The sequence below is a fragment of the Candida albicans genome, chromosome R (assembly GCF_000182965.3).
Source record: "Candida albicans SC5314 chromosome R, complete sequence".
NCBI classification, from domain to species: Eukaryota; Fungi; Ascomycota; class Pichiomycetes; order Serinales; family Debaryomycetaceae; genus Candida; species Candida albicans.
Window position 1 is genome coordinate 1,061,062 of NC_032096.1, and position 19,741 is coordinate 1,080,802.

Consider the following 19,741-nt stretch of genomic DNA (forward strand, 5'->3'; position numbering starts at 1 on the left):
GAGTATATATTGTTTTTGCATCCATATTTATTTTTCAACCACAATTTTTTTTTTTTTTTTTCCACACAATAATAATAATAATAATATACTTGTTGGTCAATATTTAAAGTTACAATATAAATTGTCCTTAAAAAAAAAGGACTAAGGGTATAATGTTTCAATTTTTAAACTTTTCATTTTTCAAAAGTATTGTGAGTTTCAGTATCATCTACCACCACCACCACCACCCTAAATTTTTTGACTTGTGTCAATATAAAAGAAAGAAAGAAAGAAGAAGAAGAAAAAGAAAACTGTGGAGAAAATTTGATTTGTTTATAAGAAGAGGCAGTGCTGGTTGACCGTCTAAAGTATACTTTCAATTTGCAAAAACAATTGAATAAATAATTTTTGTCTATTAGTTTATGACACCTCCTGTATTGATTTTAAACGGTGATTAAACTTGTTAGTGATATTGTTGGATATTACCGATGTGTGTTCATAATACATACCAGTAAGACTAATTTTTGTAGTAGTACCTGTGTCCGCGACTTAACTTGTCTATTTTTTTGCATCCATTTAATGAACCAAAGTGTGAAGCATTATTAACCCACGTTGTAACGCGTTAATATCTATTACTATTACTAGACCTATATTGTTCAATCAACTATGAATACTGAAATAGTTGTTATTTTTTTTTTTTTTGGAAAAATTAATATTAAGCTTTCCACTCGAGACTTTTGCTTTGGGTTTTTTGAGCCACTAGCTGTTAATATTAATATATCACCTATTTAGTTATTGATGAACCGTATGGATTATTACCAACAACAGGTACCTAGTAATTCACAAAATAGTAATGAATGATTCAAAGTGAGCTTCCACTAATATGAAATTGTCTTAATTCTTGGTGTAGACGCTGATTACAGTTAGACGATTCAAAATAGAATATCACACCTGTTTTTTCAAGTAATACTCAAAACATCAATAAACTCTAAATATTTTTTGTTTAAAGTTTCTCCATATTGAATTACAAGAAGTCAAACAACAACMACCAACCACATCTTTAGGAAATATTAATACAAATCAACAAAAAGAGTTACCAAATTTTGGTCGTCAGAATAAACAATAAAATAGTTAAAAAAAAAAAGAAAAATGAATTTTTATTCGTGTTGTATATAACATAACCACCACCACTTGCAAAATAAGATGTCTAACTTCTTTTCAGGCACGGAGAAATAATGGTCAGTTATGAAATCTGAAGTTGTCAAAATTTGATAATCCACAATTTATGTTTAGTTATTGATTTACATTTACGTATAAACCCTTGTCCCGAATTAAAGAATGGGTATAGAATGGGGAAAGCCTCTATAATGACGAATAAAAATAAAAGCCTAAAAATATTTTGATTGTATTAGTTATGTTTATCAATTTCAAACTTTATTATATATGAAAGGTTTACTTTACTGTAATATAAGACGAGTCTTAATTTAAATACTTATATTAACAAATCATACCAGTTTTTTAAAGATGATAAATTAATATAGATGGTTTATCAAAAAAAAAAAAAAAAAAAAAAAAAAATTTTGTAATATAATAGAATTTGTTTCTGTTCAAGCTTTCTTTTACATACATACACATTATCGAAATTGTTTTCTTTGTCAATATGGTTTACTCAAACCGGCTTCTTCAAGTCCATGTATTTGTTTTTAGAAAACTGCTCAAGAAGTGAAGCCATTGACCCTAATATTGCGTTGTGTAAAGAGTTAGACGAAAGTTAGATAATGCCTCGCGTTTTTTGGAATCACCGCACACTAAAAAGTATCAATAAGTGAAAGTTTTTTTTTTATCCTTTTACTTAATAACAAGAGTTTCACTAGAGTAACCACAAACTACTACTACCACCACCACCACGACCTTTCCGATGAATCAATTATTAATCAATAAACATGAGAAATTTTTCAATAGATGTTTAATTGGACTTCCATCAACGGCTCAATCTGAAGATTCAAATAAATTAGCCATAATATATTTTTGTTTACATGGACTTCAATTAATTCAAAAATTTCAATTCACTAATCAAGAATTAATTTATTATCGAAATTTCATTATTAATCAATTTATGATTGAAAATAATCAAATTATATCATTTCGTTCAACTTATTATTTTCAAAAAACCAATCAAAAATATGATTGTCCTAATTTATCATCGACATTATTTGCATTATATAATTTATTGATTTTAAAATCACCTTATCATACTATTATAAATCGAAAGAAAATCATGAATTTTTTATGTAAATGTCAAGTTAAAGATGGTATCAATAAAGGTGGGTTTGTGCCGACACTCTATTATAATGAAGAAAATGGAGATTATAAACAATATGGAGAACCAGATCTTCGAGTTTGTTATATGGCATTATTGATTCGTCATTTAATGAAATATGATGACAATAATAATAATAATAATAGGGAAGATAGCAATGAGACTGATATAGATTTGATATCTTTACAACAATTTATTCTTGATAGAATAAATATTAATGGTGGATTTAGTTCTACCATAATGGATGAATCACATTTAGGATTCACATTTTGTGCTATAGCATCATTAAAGTTACTTAACTATCCATTAGAGAAATTAAAATCTACCAAAGAATGGTTAATTCATAGACAAGTTGATTATCCTGAAAATTTATATCCTAAAGATGGTAATGGTGATAATTATGAATATTATCGTAATATAGATATTGGTGGTTTTAATGGTAGAGAAAACAAATTGAGTGATACATGTTATTCTTGGTGGTGTACTGGAAGTTTATATAATATTGATGTTAATTTCATTAAATTGGTAGATTTAAACAAGGCGGAAGATTATTTATTAAATAAAACTCAAAATCAATTATTTGGTGGATTTGGAAGAGATCCTGATTCAACACCTGATCCTATGCATAGTTATTTGGCATTAGCTAGTTTATCATTATGGAATCATGAAAAATTTGCTTTACAAGAAATTAATCCAATTTTAACAATTACAAAAGAACTGTATCAATTTTTTAAAGAAAAAATAAAGTATTAAAACAAGGTGGGGGGGGGGAAGGGGAAACATGTAACAATCTCTTCAAATGACTGAATATATCAGTGTATATTGTAGGTAGAAACGGTAGAAAGAAAACACTAGTAAATGATTATTGCTTTATATTGCATTGCCCAATGATTAATTGATATCAATCGGAGTGTTCTCCCACAAGATAGAAAAAAGAAAAGAAAAAAAGAAAACTTATATCCGGTGTCATCTCAATCTCTCTTTCTTTCCTACTTTCTTCCCACACACACAATCAACACACAATCAACACTTTCTCATACTTTCTTTTTTGTTCATACCAAACTAAATTTTTCACATCATCTTCATAGATTGAAAGGTAAAGTCAATAATTCATATACAACATACATCAATATATATATATATATATATATCACATACTCCTCATATAGATAGATATATATATATATATAAATGAAGGTATAATAACTTTTTCCTTTTTTTTGTTTTCCTTTTTTTTKTTTTYCTTTTTTTTTTTTAATAACCAATGTCACTGCCACCTTTATCTTCTCCAGTTCCCCAAGTCAAGACAACTCAAAATGGTAAATCTCCCGATGCAACCGTTCATCTTCTAGCAGGAGCAATAGCCGGATTAGTATCTGCTGTCACATTACAACCATTTGATTTATTGAAAACCAGATTACAACAACAACAATTAACTACTAAACAAGAAGTTCGAACTACTCTCACCAAAGAATTGAAAAAATTAACTCGAGTGAAAGATTTATGGCGTGGTACATTACCTTCAACATTAAGAACTTCAATTGGAGCTGGATTATATTTCACAACATTATCAAAAATGAGAACAAGTTGGGGTGAATATAAACAATCTAAAGATTCATCAATAAATTTGAAATCAAATTCATCAATTTTACCTAAACTTACCGCAATGGAAAATTTAACAACGGGGTTTATAGCTCGAGGTATTGTTGGATATATCACTATGCCGATAACTATTATTAAAACTAGATTTGAATCTAATTTATATAATTATAATTCCATGTATGAAGGTATTCTGGGGATTTATTTAGATGATAAAAAACAACAACAACAAATAAGAAACCCCTCGATAAATAAAGGAGTAGGGGGAGGAGGTTCATGGAAGAATTTTTTTAAAGGATCAGTAGCTACTTTGGCTCGTGATTGTCCTTATGCTGGATTATATGTATTAACTTATGAAGCCTTTAAAAATGATTTAATTCCATTAATAATTCCAAATTCATCTTTATCTTTATCTTCATCCTCATCTTTATCTTCATCCTCATCTTTGTTTGTTTTCAATGATAATAATAGATCAAGTATTATAAATTCTACAGCAGCAGTATTGGCCGCAAGTACTTGTACAACAATAACAGCCCCATTTGATGCCATAAAGACTCGATTACAATTGACTAATGAAGAAGGAGGATCGATGACAACTGTATTAAAAAAAATGTTACGTGAAGATGGAGGTATTAAGAATTTGTTTAGAGGATTACTGTTAAGATTAGGCAGGAAAGGTATTAGTGCTGGTATAAGTTGGTGTATATATGAAGAATTGATTAAAAGTAATTATTTCCAATCGAAATTTCTTTAAAAAAAAAGGGATGTTCCATTAAGTTGATAGAAGAAAATGAAATAACTTGTATATAAATTTTTTTCAAATATGATTTAATAAACAATTTATTTGTGTATATAATGTATATTACCTACATCTTTAATTGTTGTTTTATAGTTAGCTTTTAATGAAAAGTGATTAGTATAGTATAGTATAGGTTCTTCTTCTTCTTCTTCTTCCGCGGGATGATGAATAATAATTTTGGTTCCCCCACTTTTTCTCTCTGTCTCCGTCTCTCTTAATTCACAGTCACCCACAGTATGAACAATTTTTGGACAAGGCGAAAAAGTAAAAAGTAAAAGTAAAAAAAAAATTCATTTTCATCAATTTATCAACCAACACTTTATTTAAAAAAGAAAGAACGAACGAACGAACGAACGAATCAATATTTTTGTCTTGTTTTACTTTAATTAGGGTATTTTTTATTTTAAAACTATGAATGAAGAGTTAATTAATAGTGCTGTTTCATTTTTAAAAGATCCTCAAGTTGGTGGATCTCCATTAACTAAAAAAGTAGAGTTTTTGGAATCTAAAGGATTAAACCAAGAAGAAATTGAAGAAGCCTTAAAACGAGCTAATGATAATAGTACAACAACCTCATCCTCTTCCTCATCTGTGGCAAGTTCTAATCTGTCTAATACAACTTCTTCACCATCATATCAATTACAACAACAACAACAACAACAAGTTTATTCACAACCTCCTATTGATTATTATAATGTTGTTCCACCACCAGTACCAGAAAAATCATGGAAGGATTATTTTATAATGGCCACGGCTACTGCTGGAGTCACTTATGGATTATATCAAGTTGTCACTCGTTATTTAATCCCATCAATAATTCCACCATCTCAATCATCAATAGATAAAGATAAAGAAACCATTAATGAAGAATTTATGAAAATTGATAAAATATTAGATCAATTAACTTTTGAACAAGAAGAAATTAAACATGCCAATGAAACCAAATTATCAGAAATTGATACTGTTATTGAAAATGTCAATGATTTTTTAAATAAATATAATAAAGATAAATTAAAATTTGATGATGATTTAAGATTAATGAAATTAGAAATTGATAATTTAAATAATAGTATTGAAAAAAATATGCATTTAACAAAAGAAAATATTAATGATGAATTAGGTGAAATAAGTCAAGAATTACAATCTTTGAAAAATTTAATTAAAGCAAGAAGTGGATCTAATAATAATCAAACTAATGGTGGTAATGGTGGAGGAATTGAAGCAAGAAAAATAGCTCCAGTATCATCAATACCATCTGCTTCAGAAATTTTGAAAAAAGCTAGAGCTAAGAATGCCGCAAGTACTACTCCAGAACCTAAACAAGAGCCAGTGAAATCAGAAGATACTAAATCAGAAGAAACTAAATCAAAAGAAACTAAATCAGAAGAAACTAAACGTAGTGAAGGAATAACCAAAAATGGAGTTATGGCTGCTGGTATACCATCATGGCAATTACAACATAAAGAAAAAGAAGCTCAAAAAAAATCAAATCAAGAGCAAACTAGTAACAACAATAACAACAATAACAATAATAGCAGTGGAATCCCTGTTTGGCAACAAGCAGCAGCAGCAGCAGCAACAACATCATCAGTTGATACATCTAAATCAGAAGAAGAAATTAAAGAAAAAATCAAGAGTGTTGGGGTTCCAGCTTGGCAATTGAATGCTTCTACTAGTAGTGGTAGTGGTAGTTACAACAATAATAATATCAATGGAAATGATAATTCTAAAAATGGTCCACAACAACAACAATCTAGTTCTGCTGAATAAGTAGACAAAGTGTGTGTTTAAATCATGTATTTACATTATAGTTGTCTGTGTGTGTGTGTGTCTGTGTGCGTGTAATCTAGTGTGATAGTCTTTTAAATATATATGTAATGTATGTTTTGATATGTCATTCAATCTATTGGTTGGGGTGGGTTATATGATCTGCATATAAACAAATAATAATGAAGTGGATCGGCTATCTTATTAGTCATGTGCCTACATTGGAGTACGTGTACTTTGGAACTAAAAAAAAAAAAATAGATTTTTCTCTTTCTCTCTTGCCCTTACCACACGTCCAATTAAATAAAGTATATTTGAACACAATTACACTACTTTCACACTACTCTCACACACACACAATCAAAAATTTTTTTTTTTCGTTTTTTTACAACCAGCGTTGTTTCTCTTTCTCTTTCTCTTTAGATTTTCACTTGATTAATTTAATCACCACATTCAAATAACACTCCAACTTCTTCCAACTTCCTCCTCCTTCTACTACTACTACTACTACTTACYCCCCCCCCCCCCCCTCATACTCAGTCACATCTTTCCATATTTCTATTAGTTGGAGTTATTACAAAATAAAAAGGCATAAACAACGATAGATTAAGAATCATTTGTATTTATTATTATTACAAGTTTTTCCTTTTCTTTAAACCCTGCCCCCCCCCCTTCCTTCTCCTTTTTTTTGGGTTCAATATAGTAATATCATTCATTCGTTTTTTTAGTTTAATAACTTTTTATCAAATCAACTGAGTGATAGATTCATATTACTATTAGCATATAATAAGTTATTTATTTTTCCAACTTTTTTTTTTTTAATTTTTAGTTCATTAGTTGTTTTTCTAAAGTTTTTTTATTTTTGGTCATTTTTGATTTATAATAGGTGGATCATTTGATTTTGATTGTTTAATTTCCTTCCCTCCCTTTCTCCCTCCCATATTTGTACATTACTGGTTAAGGATAATTTATTTTTTTAATTTACTTTTCAACCTACTGTTTTATTAGAAGAAGAAGAAGAATAAGAAGAACAAGAGGTATTAAAGACTAATTTATTTTAAAGTATACTGATCATATTTTCTATTATTTCCTTTTCACAGAATTTTTAAAGAACTCACAAATTATTTTCAATTTTATCAATTAATTTTAATTTTTTTTTTAATTTATTTTTGTTTTCCTACCATTGTACATGTATTGTGATTTGAAGTTACTTTAAATTGAAAGAAAAAAATACGAAGAAACTACCATGTCAGCACAAACAACATATCCAAAGAGAAATTTGGAAGTGATTCCATTTAGTTATCAACTTGAATTTATTGATAAAGTTGTTTCAAGTCCAACAAAATCTCAGCATCAATCTTCCAATAGATATCATAACAATAACAACAACAACCATCATCATCATCACCAGAATCAACATCTGCATCTGCACCAACAGTATCAACAATACTTGCAACAACAGCAACAACAAAACAAATATACATTGGCAGCCGTGGCAGCAGCAGCAGCATTACAACAGCAACAGCAACAAACATTTTTGTTACAACAACAGCAAGCCCAACAAGCAGCATTGGCTCAAAAGAAACAACAACAACAACAACAACAGAAGCAAACACAGCATCAACATTCACAACTGTTTGTTAATTATAATTCCCAATCCCCTCAAGTTTTTGCTCTGCCTACTCCTCCTCAAGTTTTCGGTGATGTACCAATGGATAAGTCTATCACCAATTCTTCCATGTTTAGTTCTCTGAGCCAACCTTTAAATACTACTGGTAACATTGATTTGAAAACTAACTTTATGTTGTATAATAATAGTACTAATTCAATTCCTTCACCAACTAATAGTCAATATGGTGGAAATGGTGGTGGTGGTGGTGGTAAACAAACTTCAGCTTCATCTCAATCTTCTGGTGCTGCTGCTGGTGCTGCTGCTGCCACTGGTTTCACTACCAAATTATTTGATAATTCAGTTGGTTCAAATAGCAATTCACCTATTTTGTTACCACCAAATGCCAATAGAAATCCATCACCTCCAAATTTGTTTTTATCTACCAATAGTAGTAATAACAACAATGGATCACCGTTAATGGGTGCTTCTATGACTCCTACAAGTACAAGTTTTTTGAATAATTCACCATCTTTAGTGACAACTGGTCCTATTTCTTCAAATACATGGAGTATGGGGGTATCAACACCTACTAGTGGTTCAATTTGGGGGAACAAATCTTCAGGAACTTCAACCACTTTGACTGCTACACCAATTACAAAAACTAGCAGTAATGTCATGTCTAGTTTCAATGGTTCAAACTTGTGGTAGGTAGATAATTCTTCATGTATGGGGTTTTTTTTTTTTTTTTTTTTATTTTCCATGATTTTAGCATCCTTATACTTTCAATTTTTTTTTCTTCTGTTTTATATTTAACTGTTATTTTTGTTGTTTTGTTGTTTTTTTTTTTTTTTAAACAATTTGGCAATTTGGTATTAAATTTGTTATTGATCGGTTTGTTTTTTACCTCCTATTAAGTTTGCTTTTTTTAAGGGATTTTCATTAATAACAAGGTGTTGTTATTATTTGTTTAATATTTAATTTTTCATTATCATCATTTTTGTTTTTGTTTTTGTTTTTTATTTCATTTGTGCAACTATTATTACATGGTTTATGACTTTATGTCTTCCTTCATCATTTATTCATTTATTCATTTATTGTTGTTATATATATATTTTGTTTTTTTTTATAATTTGAAGTTGTTCTGTTAATTATGGTTGGTTTTTTTTTCAAAAAAGAAAACGATTAAATTGGGATTCAGTTTGGCAGGGCAGAAATTTAGTTTTGTTTTTGTTAGTTTTTTTTTATTTTTATTGCTGGGTTTATGTGTTTATATAATCGAATTAGAGATATATCCTTCGATAAGAGTTATTTATATATATATATATGCTTATATACTTATATACTTATGTATGTTTGTATGTGTTTGTCATTTCAATCAAAAAAGAAAAGAAAAGTTGTTGTTCTTAAGTTATTAATTAAAGGAGAAACAACTCTCAATTGTTAAAAGACAATTGGAACAACAAAAAAAAAATTATCAACACTTTTCAAATTCTTCTTCTTTTTCATTCAAGATAATACGTATATTTTTTTTTTGGGGTCAAGCTGTTTCAAGCCATGTCAATGGATACAATATCTATATCTAAATTAATTAAGAAATCAATTAATCAAAAATTACCTCCAAAATTATTCATAAGTTTATTTAATAAATTGATTAAAAAACAATCAATTAATAATGAAGAATTCATTAATGAATTATTAATTCTTGATTATGATCAACATACTTGTTCTTCTTTTTCTTCTTTGAAGCAACATAAATGGAATGAATATAAACAAACTTTAATAATTGAATTATCATTTAGTAATGTTGAAAATAATCATTTATTTTGGAATAATCTTAATCAAATACCTAATAATTTACAATGTAAATATTTATCGAAAATCACAAAACTTTTATCACATCAATCACAGCATTATGATAAAGAAGTATTGAAAAATTTTATTAAAAATGAAATCATTGATTATGTAATGAAATATACTAGTATCACTAGTATCACCACCACAACCACCACAACCACCAGTAAAGTTTCTGGTAATGTTTTGGAAAATATTGTATTATTATTATCGGTATTAATTGATAAATTTGAAAAATATTTACAAGAAGATACTACTAATTCATTTCAAAATTTCATTGTTAAATTATTATCATCATCAAATTTATTATCATCATTAGTTAATGATGATGGTTATTTAACTAATTATTTATTAAATAAATCGAAAATTATTTTATCAAAAAATCAATATGATCAAATTGTTAATGTTAATATTATGGTAAGAACTGAACGTGAACGTGAACGTGAACGTCAAGCATCAATTGTTGCCCTCAACAATAACAATATCATCGATATTAGAAGTGGTAATACTATGCAGCAGCAGCAGCATGTGAATGTTGCTTCATTAAAAATGGTTAATCTGATAGATGAATACTATACTAAAATGAGACAAATTTGGATTCGGAAAATTTTCCATAATTTTGAATATGATAATAATAATAATAATATATTAACGATTTTTATGGGAAATTTTATTCCATCATCAATTCAAAGAAATCCTTATTTAATTGCTTATGAATTTATTAAAACCATTTTTGGATGTTTAAATATGAAAGGTTATTGTTTATTTAATGTTAAAAATTATATTTTAACAAGATTACCTATATTATTCAATAATTTTCGATTTAATAATGAAGATAATCTTGAAAAAGCTGTTATTGATGCATTGAAAAGTATTGAATTTGATGATAATGATGAGTTCAAACAACTTTTTCTTAAAGGGTTTAGTATCACTACCACTACCACCAATGAAGAATCAGTGGTTGGGTTTAATTTACGAGAAAAATTTAATGGTAAACTTCTTGATATTAATAGTGAGTTTACCTCATTAGAAGAATCAGGATTAATAGAATTTATTAATTCATTAGCTTCATCATCATCATCATCGTCTTCTCCTTCTTCTTCTTCTTCGCCCACATCCACAACAATAATGTTTCGACTGGCTAAATTACAACAAGAATTCACTCAATTGGTTTTAAATATTATTGATGAATTGAAATATTCTAGAGATTTTGAAAAATTAAATCGATTAATACTTGCCATTATGAATAATATTGAAATTGTTAATATTATACTTTTCAATAGTAATCTTTCATTATTATATAAATTGATAGATATTATTGATTCATCAAATTTTACCACCGACGATAATGGCAATGGGAATGATAAAAATAACGGTAATGATAATGATAACAATAACAATAACGATAACGATAATGATGATGATGATAATGTGGGGGTTGAAAATTTCCAAGATTATTATTCTTATTGTGGTAATTTAATAATTAGTGTAATTACCATTGTTGAGATTTTCCAAATTGATTTATCAAAATTAGAAATAAAACTTCTGAGTGGCAGTAGTGAATCATTTATAATTGATTATTTAAATAATTTTTATTATCGAATGTGTGATAATTTAGTTAATACTGAACCAACAAATTGTGATAATGATGATCGAATAATTATTGACAATTATAATAATTTAATGATTGATTGGGTCAATGCATTATTTGATGATAGAAATGAAGGATTATCTGATGAATTAATTAAATCATTAAATATTAAACAAATTTATAAAATTATCCCCATTATTTATCGACAAGGAATTATTGATACTAATAATAAAAAAATTAATTGGGAAATATTAAATAATGGGTTAGAATATTTAAGTCAACCATTTCTTACACCAATAATCCCGATAATTATAAAATCATTATTAAGAGATTTCACCATTGATAATGATTTAAAATTTAAAATCATCAGAGAATTAATTAAAGATAATAACAACAACAGTAATAATATCATTATAAAAATGGTGATAAATATTTGTGGTAATGAAATACTTACATTTAACCCTCCAGCAGATATTAGGGAATCAATAATTAAAACTATGGTTTATTTAGATAAATCTGATCCTATTGCTAGAGATATTAATTTTAAAGAATTTATTAAACATCAATTACTTGGAGATATTCATATTCAAATTGAAGAAAATTTTTTGAATAAATATATTTTAAATAATCGATTAAATTTTATATCAAATTTAATTGAAGAAATTTATAATTTTCAAAAATTTAATCATGAAGATTCAAAAATTTATATTAATTTAATGATTTTTATAATGTTATTGGATTCAATTGAAACCAAATCTGATAAAGATTATTGGAAAAAGAATTTCAATTTGCCATACCCAATGAATTTAGAAACAAATGACCTGGTGGTGGTGGTGGCGGTGGATAGTAGATTTGAATTAAGTATGGATAATCATTATTCTTCAATTTTTAATGATGATTCTAGGTCGTCATCATCATCATCATCATCATCATCAAGTTCCAACAGTAAAGACGTTGACAATTTCTTAAAGAATGGAGATGAAGATGAAGATGAGTTTATGAAAGATGATAATAACACCAATAACAACAACAACAACAATGGTGAGAGAATAACTACAAGTCAACAATTGGAAAAATTAAATGAAAAAATTCATCGACATGAATGTTTACTTAATGAATTTAGAAAAATTCGAACTAATACTACTGAAACTAATTTATTTGCTAAATCAATAAGATTATTAAATGATAAATTAATTGAAAAAATAACCAATTGGACCATCTAGACAAAAAAAAAAAAAAAAAAAAAAAAATTTGTAGTGCTTTTGGTTTTATACTTGTCTAGTAGTAGTAGGTTTCTGATAAATAATTTCAAAATGAATCATAGTAAATAATGAAGTTTCATCTTCCAGCCATTCTTGCCATAATTTAATAAATTTTTCATTCATTTGTTTATTCTTCATTGGGTCATTAACATTTAATTTTTCAACATCACTTTTAATTCTATTAATTGTAGCATTAGCCCAAGATTTTTTAATTTGTAAATCATCAGCTAATAACCAAGATGAAGAAAATGTTTTCAAATTCTTTGATTCATATCCTGCTTCTAATGCTTTATTTCTTAATTTTCTACCAGCTTTAGTATCAGTAGATATTGCATTTTTAGCTTTAATCACATAAAATTCCCGTAATGATTCGTATTTCTCCACCGGTGATACAATACTTGATTCTAAATCAGCATCTCTAATACATATAAATCCTCCAGGTTTAGTCACTCTTTTCAATTCTTTTAATGCTTCAATGGGGTTTTGTAAATGAATAATTACTTGATGAGCATGAACTAAATCAAATGAATCATCATCAAATGGTAATTCATAAATTGAACCAATTTGAAATGAAATATTGGTTAATTCAGGAACTAATTTTGATTTATTTTCATTAGCAATATCAATTAATTCTTGTGTTGGTTCAATACCAATAATAGAGCCACCACCACCACCACCACCACTACCACTACCACTACCATTATTATTTGTTTCTGGTGATGATAAATAGTTTTTAGCAAAATCTATAGTTATTGAACCCGGTCCACATCCAACATCTAATATTTTAATATTTGGTTTAATTAATGGAATAACATATTTAGCTGAATTTTCTACTGTTCTCCATGAATGTGTATCAGAAATTGATTTTTCAAATCCTTTACTATAATAAACTTGATGATTGTTATTGGCACCACTCATTTATGAAAATTTAGGTGAAATTTTGGTAAATTGTTTTTAAAAATTGATTAGTTTTTTAAACCAAAAAAAAAAAACAATTAGATGTGTCAACTAAATATTAAGTTTACTCCTCGAGGAGGGGGGGTAGACTCTTCTATTTATATATTGTTGTTGAAAACAAGTTTGTTGAAACAATCAGTTGATTCAATAAGCCCCACACCACACAAATGCCATCGGGTCATTCATTAACGAATTACAGTTCCTCGGAAAAACAAACGAGCCGACTTTAACTACGTCATTATGTGATGCTACCAATTTAATATATAGACTAGATAATTAAGCATTTCACATGACTTCTATTCGGCACACATTGTGGGTTTTCTATTAGGGGAAATCTCCAATGAAAATAATAATAATCACTATCAAATGTTGACTTGACAGTAATGTAAAGTAATTTGAAAGATTTAGTAGACTTGACAACTCTTAGAGTTAGTTTTAGACAATCTACCTTACTAGTTTTTTTTCTTGTTAACATCACAATCATATATTTTATTCCTATTTATGGTCTTTTTTTTTTTTTCATTTTTCATTTTTCTAATACTAATTAACTCAATACTTTTTAAATACACATTTAGGGGGTATACTATTTTACACTTTAATTTCTCTATCTTGTAGTTTCTTTAAAGTTTTAACAAGAAACTCTTTAAACAGCACAACACATCTCAACACATCTCAACTCAACACAACTCAGTTTTTCAATAATTGAAAAATTTTTCAACAAAATATGATGGTTTGGCATCACATGGACATTTTGGATTAGTACAAACAACATTATCAGTTCTTGAACCACCAGTGATGAAAAGAAATGGGAAATTTTCATTTGTAATTTTATTTGTACTATTTTTTTCTGACAAAAATATCGGTGGTGGTAAAAGAGTTGGACAAACAATGGCATTCTTAGTATTAGCATTAGTTTTTTGTTGTTGACTGTAACTAAATGGATATGGAGAATTAGTAAATGGTGCAAAGGGGTTGAAATTTAAGCATACAAATGGATTGAAACAATTAGTAATTTGTAAATTATTCTTTGTTGTAATAGTAGTTTCTAATTTTTGGAGTTTACCTTCTGGTTCATTTTCCGAATAGATCTCCATTTCTGGGAGGATTGAAACTGAGTTTAAATCATTATGTGACAACAATCTTTGATTTGTTTGGCAATGTTGTTGTTGACGTTGACGTGGACTGGGACTGGGATAGGAACTTGGAGTTGGAGTTGGACTACGAACAGGAGGTGGGGTTCCAACAGGACTTGGGGTTGGACTTGGTCTTGGGCTTATTTTCGGTCTTACTTTGTAAAGATCCATAGAAGTTGTCCAAGTTGTTGGAGTAAAAGTTAATTCTCCCTTGTTATTCTTAATTGGAGATATCGGCATTGTTTCAAGTGAATTGATAATTTTATCAACTGGAGTAGTTGGTCTACCAATTGGAACTCGATAATAATCACTACTTTCTTCGAATGAATATGTTGGAGAAGGATAACTTGTCATATTAGTAGTTTTCCTTAATTTGGTTTTGGTGAATTCAGAATTGTTTGAAGAAATTGTATCATTATGTTGTCTTTTCATTCTGTTAGTCGATTTAAATACTGAAAAATATCCCTTGTTATAGATTTCAAATCTAAGTTATATTGAAAAAGAAAAATGGAAAAGGAGAAAGAAAGAAAGAATAGGTCAATTAGATTTAAGTATATATAAATTTAAAAGTGAAAAATATATTTCCTAAACCCTGAAAAATTTGTTATCGGTATTTAATAAAGTTTATTATTGCCTCCCCCTCTCTCTCCCTCTCCCTCCCTTATTCTCCGTCCTTCGCTTCTTCATCCCTCTCCTCCCCCCTCCCTTTTCCCTTTTCCTCCACCTCCGAGTTAAATTAACTCTATATGTTAATTTATTTGCTTATGTGTCCGCTTACTTAACCTTCATAATCTTTTCACTCCGTTTTCAATCTTTCACAAAAGCCTTCAATTTTTACTAAATTGCTTTACGGCGAAACTCTTTGGGCAGAACACCCAATAATTTGTTTATTTACATTCCAAATGTGGCTAGAGAAATATACTTTTAATACTATTATATAATTAAAAATAAAAGAAGAATTATAAGATCTTAAAATTCGAATTAGATTTTGCATTTTATAATTTTGCGTCAATTTGTGTTCTTTCTTTGAACGTGAAGATCTTTAGATTTTTAAGGGTTGGGTTGCGACATTTTCAGGGTTCTCAATTGCGACATTTACTTTAAATACTTTTTAGCTACACAAAATACACTATTATTAAATATTGGAGTATAGTGGTTATGTGGATTAAATTGATTACTACAATTGTACACATTTATATATAAGAGTGTATGAGCAATCACAATTGTTGGTTAAGAAACTAAGGAATTGTAATTGTTACAAATACCAAAAAGTATACTGGGATTTTTGTTTTTAACACGACCAAACTAAACTAAAAAAAAACTGGATTGTAAAATATAATAATTTTTTTACCCCCTAAAACCACAATTAATTTGTTCATGCAAGATTCATCAGCAAACATAATATCCCCCATTTGTGGAAAGAAATTAATTATTAAGGGATACAAATCCAATATCACAAAGCACAAGTTTTGTTATTACTTTAACCCAAATAAGACTCAATATAATGCAAAAAAAAATGAAGACAAAATTATTCTTCAACCCGCCTTGGGTTAATACTCATGTATAAAGTTTTTCAAAAATTTCACAATAAGTTGTTTTGTTTATTTTTCAACTTTTCCCACAATTCCACATTTTCTTTATTTTGCTGCATTTTGAATGTGGTTAAATAACAACTTTAACCAATAGTAACCCATTACGTGGAAAAAACCCATTCGTTTTCTTTCTTTTTGCCAAGTAATATATTAATTTACTCAAAAGTAATATACAATATTTATGAGTCAACTCCAAAGCTATCTAAATTTTTTGTTATTTAACAGTTTGATTATTTTTTGAATTGTTTGCTGAACTCACTAAACTCTATAGTATCTGAATCCTCCTCATATTTGGGAATTTTCATTTTTTCAAATCTTCTCAAATTCATAGAACACTGTGAATGAGGAGAATTTTGCAACATTGTAGAAATATCTGGTGTCTCATATAGCTCCGGATAAAAATTGTTACCAACTTCTTGAGCCGACACTTTAGGAGGATCATATAAATGTATTGCATTTGTTTTCAAATACTCTTCAATGTGGTTATGTTCAATTTGTAGCTTTAAAGGAGGTTGTGATGGTGGTGTAGTAGTATGTTCGGTTTTATTCTTTAATATCTGGTGTAAAGGCGTTGGTGTTGGTGTCTTAGGAGATCTAGAAGGTTTATCAATTGAATCTTTATCCGATTCCAGCCCTTCACTTTTTTGTGACATTAGTAATGTCTCAAGTATTTGTTGCATTCGATCGAGTTTTTTTTCTAATTTGTAAAGTTTTAATTTCCATTCATTTTCAATTTTTTGTTTTTCATTTAGTATATATTCTTCAATTTGTATTTGAATAAATTCATCAAAAGTAAATGAGTTCAATGACATGACTTAAAGAGTTTTGTGTTTGTCCTTTTCTTCCTTTTGTTTCTTTTTTTTTTTTTTTCTTTTTTGCAATGTAAAAGAATCAAGTGGAGTATTTATAAAACTATGAGTCTTTGATGAAACACCACTAGATCTGTATACAAATACACATATGTGTGTATGTGTGTTTCAAGTATAATCAGGTGTAACTCTACCAAAGAAAGCTTTCCTTAAGGTTTAGTTGAAGAAAGCAATCTGTTCTGATTGCTTTCTCCCCATAAAGAAACCATAAAAGATTTCCTTACAAGTGTGTGTGTTCTTCATTCAATTGTTTACAATTCTTTATTTATCTAAACAGCTTCTTGGATTATTCTTTTATAAAATTATTATTTTAAATTGATAACAATCAAGTGCAAGCATAAACTGTTGTTGAATTTGGAAGAATCCTTGAAATCAAAACAAAACAATTCTGGAATTGTTTCCAAAATTAGATTTCAAAAGTGCAATTCTCCAACAGTATTTGTTTTTATTGCAATTGTGGGTGCAATTCAAATTATTTGCGTGTGGAGAAAGAGAATCAGGGAGAGCAATTATTGTAAGTCAACCATTGTTAAATTATATAATTAGCTTCCCAAACATATTAAGATCAGATCTACCTAATGATATCTAAAGCTCGAGTGAATTGCAATTTTTTGGTTCTACACCTTAAGTTTGACATATCCAATTGTACCTTGGTTGTCAATCTGAAACATTTCTGGGAGCAATGACTATCAAATTAAAAAGAGTTGTCATCTCACCTTACAACAAAACTACTTGTGCTACAATCTTACTACATGCAAAGAATCATATACTTTTGGTGTTGGTTATTGTTAAAGCAAAATAACTTACAACAAATTCCAAATTAAACCACATTTGTAAATATATATGAATCCCACACAAAACACACACGCACAACCAAAAGCTGATACCACAATCAAAAGAATATTATTATTTGCTAGTATTATTTTCTAACGCAAACCACCCTTGTTATTTTTGTACACTCTTTTATAAAATCAATAAACAAATTACATCATTAATCTTGCAGAATATTCTGTAATAATCTTGAAATCAAACATGAGTGAAACTTTATCTCTCAAATGAATTCAATGCTCAGATTTTCAAAGTTTCATTAATTGTTGTGAACAAAGACTGTGGTTTTGTGTATTCAAAGTTCAATTTTGGCTGCTAATCACGTGATTGTTTTAGTTTTGACTAACTACTAGTATATTTCTGTTAACCAATACATGGCTATCATTTGTTTAATATAACCACAAACAAGCTTTGAAAAGAGATACACTATTGTATGCATAACTTTGACACAGTTCCTTACAATATTTTCTGCTTTTATGTGTGCGCTAATTAATATATTCATGGAAAGCTAATGAAACTATAAAGAATATAAATTATTAAACCGAAAGAATAACCCATTTTTAATATAAATATAAAACCGAAAAATTACCCAAAAATAAAGAAAATGGAAAACCCGTCATGATAATTTGTCATATCAACTAACTATCAGASACTAAAAGAACTGAAACYATTATTATTGCACACGTAGTTTCATTAACTTGTTTGACCATTTACTCACTTAGTATTTTTTACCGTGTTTCTTCTTTCTTTTGCAATCATCATCACAATCACTACCTTCRTTGTCACTGAATTCRAATTCAGCTTTTTTGTCAGATTTCAAAATAATGAGTTCAATTTCAGAACATTGTTCACCAATAGATTTATCATAGATCTTGTATAATCCATTGTCATCAACTTTACAGTGCCAGAATTTGATCTTGTGGTCAAGAGCCAAGTAGTAATTACCTTCAGTGTAAACAATGGAGAATCCTTTCTTGTGTAAGGCATCCTTTTGTGGTGGTTTATCGAATTGGAATTGATGATTGGCAACAATTTCACCAGTAGCGTGTCTTTCATCATGTAAAACACCATCTCTTAAAGTGATGACCAAGTCACAATTGTCGTCATAAAGTTCACAGTATGGGTAGTTACAACGTTCATCATCTTCACAGTCATCATCATCGCCACCTCCACAACGTTTAGTATATCTGTGAGCCTTTTTCTTCTTTTTGCAATCATCATCATCACAATCACTTCCTTCATCATCATCATCACTGAATTCAAAAGTTTCATAACAGTTTTTGCATTTAGAAGCATCGTAAGTATCTTTGCATCCATGATACAATTGACCATCATCACTTTCATAAACAATATCTAAATCAACATCTTTACCCCAATTTTTACCRCGATGTTTTAATTCTTTRACGGCTAAACCGAATTTCCATTCAAARGTATCGAAATCACATTCGTATTTTTCACCTCTGGATACACCTTCACCACGGGTAACATAACTGGCACTGACAACAGTTAAAGCAGCTAAAGATAAAGTAGCAATTGAAAATCTCATAATGATAAGTGATAAGTGATTTGATTAGATGGGTTT

General features: G+C 28.4%; 9 protein-coding genes across 9 annotated transcripts; 5 read left to right on the forward strand and 4 right to left on the reverse strand. All coding sequences in view use genetic code 12, as the record gives it.

The window, feature by feature from the left end:
• Positions 1-1,897: 1,897 nt before the first annotated feature.
• On the forward strand, positions 1,898-3,052 carry CDC43 (protein geranylgeranyltransferase type I subunit; the record flags this gene model as incomplete). Its single annotated transcript, XM_705098.2, has 1 exon — positions 1,898-3,052. The coding sequence occupies one exon, from the start codon at positions 1,898-1,900 to the stop codon at positions 3,050-3,052; it is 1,155 nt and encodes a 384-aa protein (XP_710190.2).
• Positions 3,053-3,563: 511 nt separating this feature from the next.
• CAALFM_CR04920WA (uncharacterized protein) lies at positions 3,564-4,652 on the forward strand (the record flags this gene model as incomplete). The annotated part of the gene is made up of 1 exon (XM_705099.2): positions 3,564-4,652. One exon carries the CDS (start codon positions 3,564-3,566, stop codon positions 4,650-4,652), a length of 1,089 nt encoding a protein of 362 aa, XP_710191.1.
• A 456-nt stretch (positions 4,653-5,108) lies between these two features.
• Positions 5,109-6,467, forward strand: PEX14 (Pex14p; the record flags this gene model as incomplete). The annotated part of the gene is made up of 1 exon (XM_705100.2): positions 5,109-6,467. One exon carries the CDS (start codon positions 5,109-5,111, stop codon positions 6,465-6,467), a length of 1,359 nt encoding a protein of 452 aa, XP_710192.2.
• Positions 6,468-7,710: 1,243 nt separating this feature from the next.
• Positions 7,711-8,784, forward strand: CAALFM_CR04940WA (uncharacterized protein; the record flags this gene model as incomplete). Its single annotated transcript, XM_705101.2, has 1 exon — positions 7,711-8,784. One exon carries the CDS (start codon positions 7,711-7,713, stop codon positions 8,782-8,784), a length of 1,074 nt encoding a protein of 357 aa, XP_710193.2.
• Positions 8,785-9,630: 846 nt separating this feature from the next.
• MED5 (Med5p) lies at positions 9,631-12,741 on the forward strand (the record flags this gene model as incomplete). Its single annotated transcript, XM_705103.2, has 1 exon — positions 9,631-12,741. One exon carries the CDS (start codon positions 9,631-9,633, stop codon positions 12,739-12,741), a length of 3,111 nt encoding a protein of 1,036 aa, XP_710195.2.
• Positions 12,742-12,786: 45 nt separating this feature from the next.
• CRG1 (Crg1p) lies at positions 12,787-13,698 on the reverse strand (the record flags this gene model as incomplete). The annotated part of the gene is made up of 1 exon (XM_706886.2): positions 12,787-13,698. The coding sequence occupies one exon, from the start codon at positions 13,696-13,698 to the stop codon at positions 12,787-12,789; it is 912 nt and encodes a 303-aa protein (XP_711979.2).
• Positions 13,699-14,432: 734 nt separating this feature from the next.
• Positions 14,433-15,302, reverse strand: CAALFM_CR04970CA (uncharacterized protein; the record flags this gene model as incomplete). Its single annotated transcript, XM_706887.2, has 1 exon — positions 14,433-15,302. One exon carries the CDS (start codon positions 15,300-15,302, stop codon positions 14,433-14,435), a length of 870 nt encoding a protein of 289 aa, XP_711980.2.
• A 1,390-nt stretch (positions 15,303-16,692) lies between these two features.
• Positions 16,693-17,274, reverse strand: CAALFM_CR04980CA (uncharacterized protein; the record flags this gene model as incomplete). The annotated part of the gene is made up of 1 exon (XM_706888.2): positions 16,693-17,274. The coding sequence occupies one exon, from the start codon at positions 17,272-17,274 to the stop codon at positions 16,693-16,695; it is 582 nt and encodes a 193-aa protein (XP_711981.2).
• A 1,603-nt stretch (positions 17,275-18,877) lies between these two features.
• CAALFM_CR04990CA (uncharacterized protein) lies at positions 18,878-19,705 on the reverse strand (the record flags this gene model as incomplete). The annotated part of the gene is made up of 1 exon (XM_706904.2): positions 18,878-19,705. One exon carries the CDS (start codon positions 19,703-19,705, stop codon positions 18,878-18,880), a length of 828 nt encoding a protein of 275 aa, XP_711997.2.
• Between the last annotated feature and the right edge of the window lie 36 nt (positions 19,706-19,741).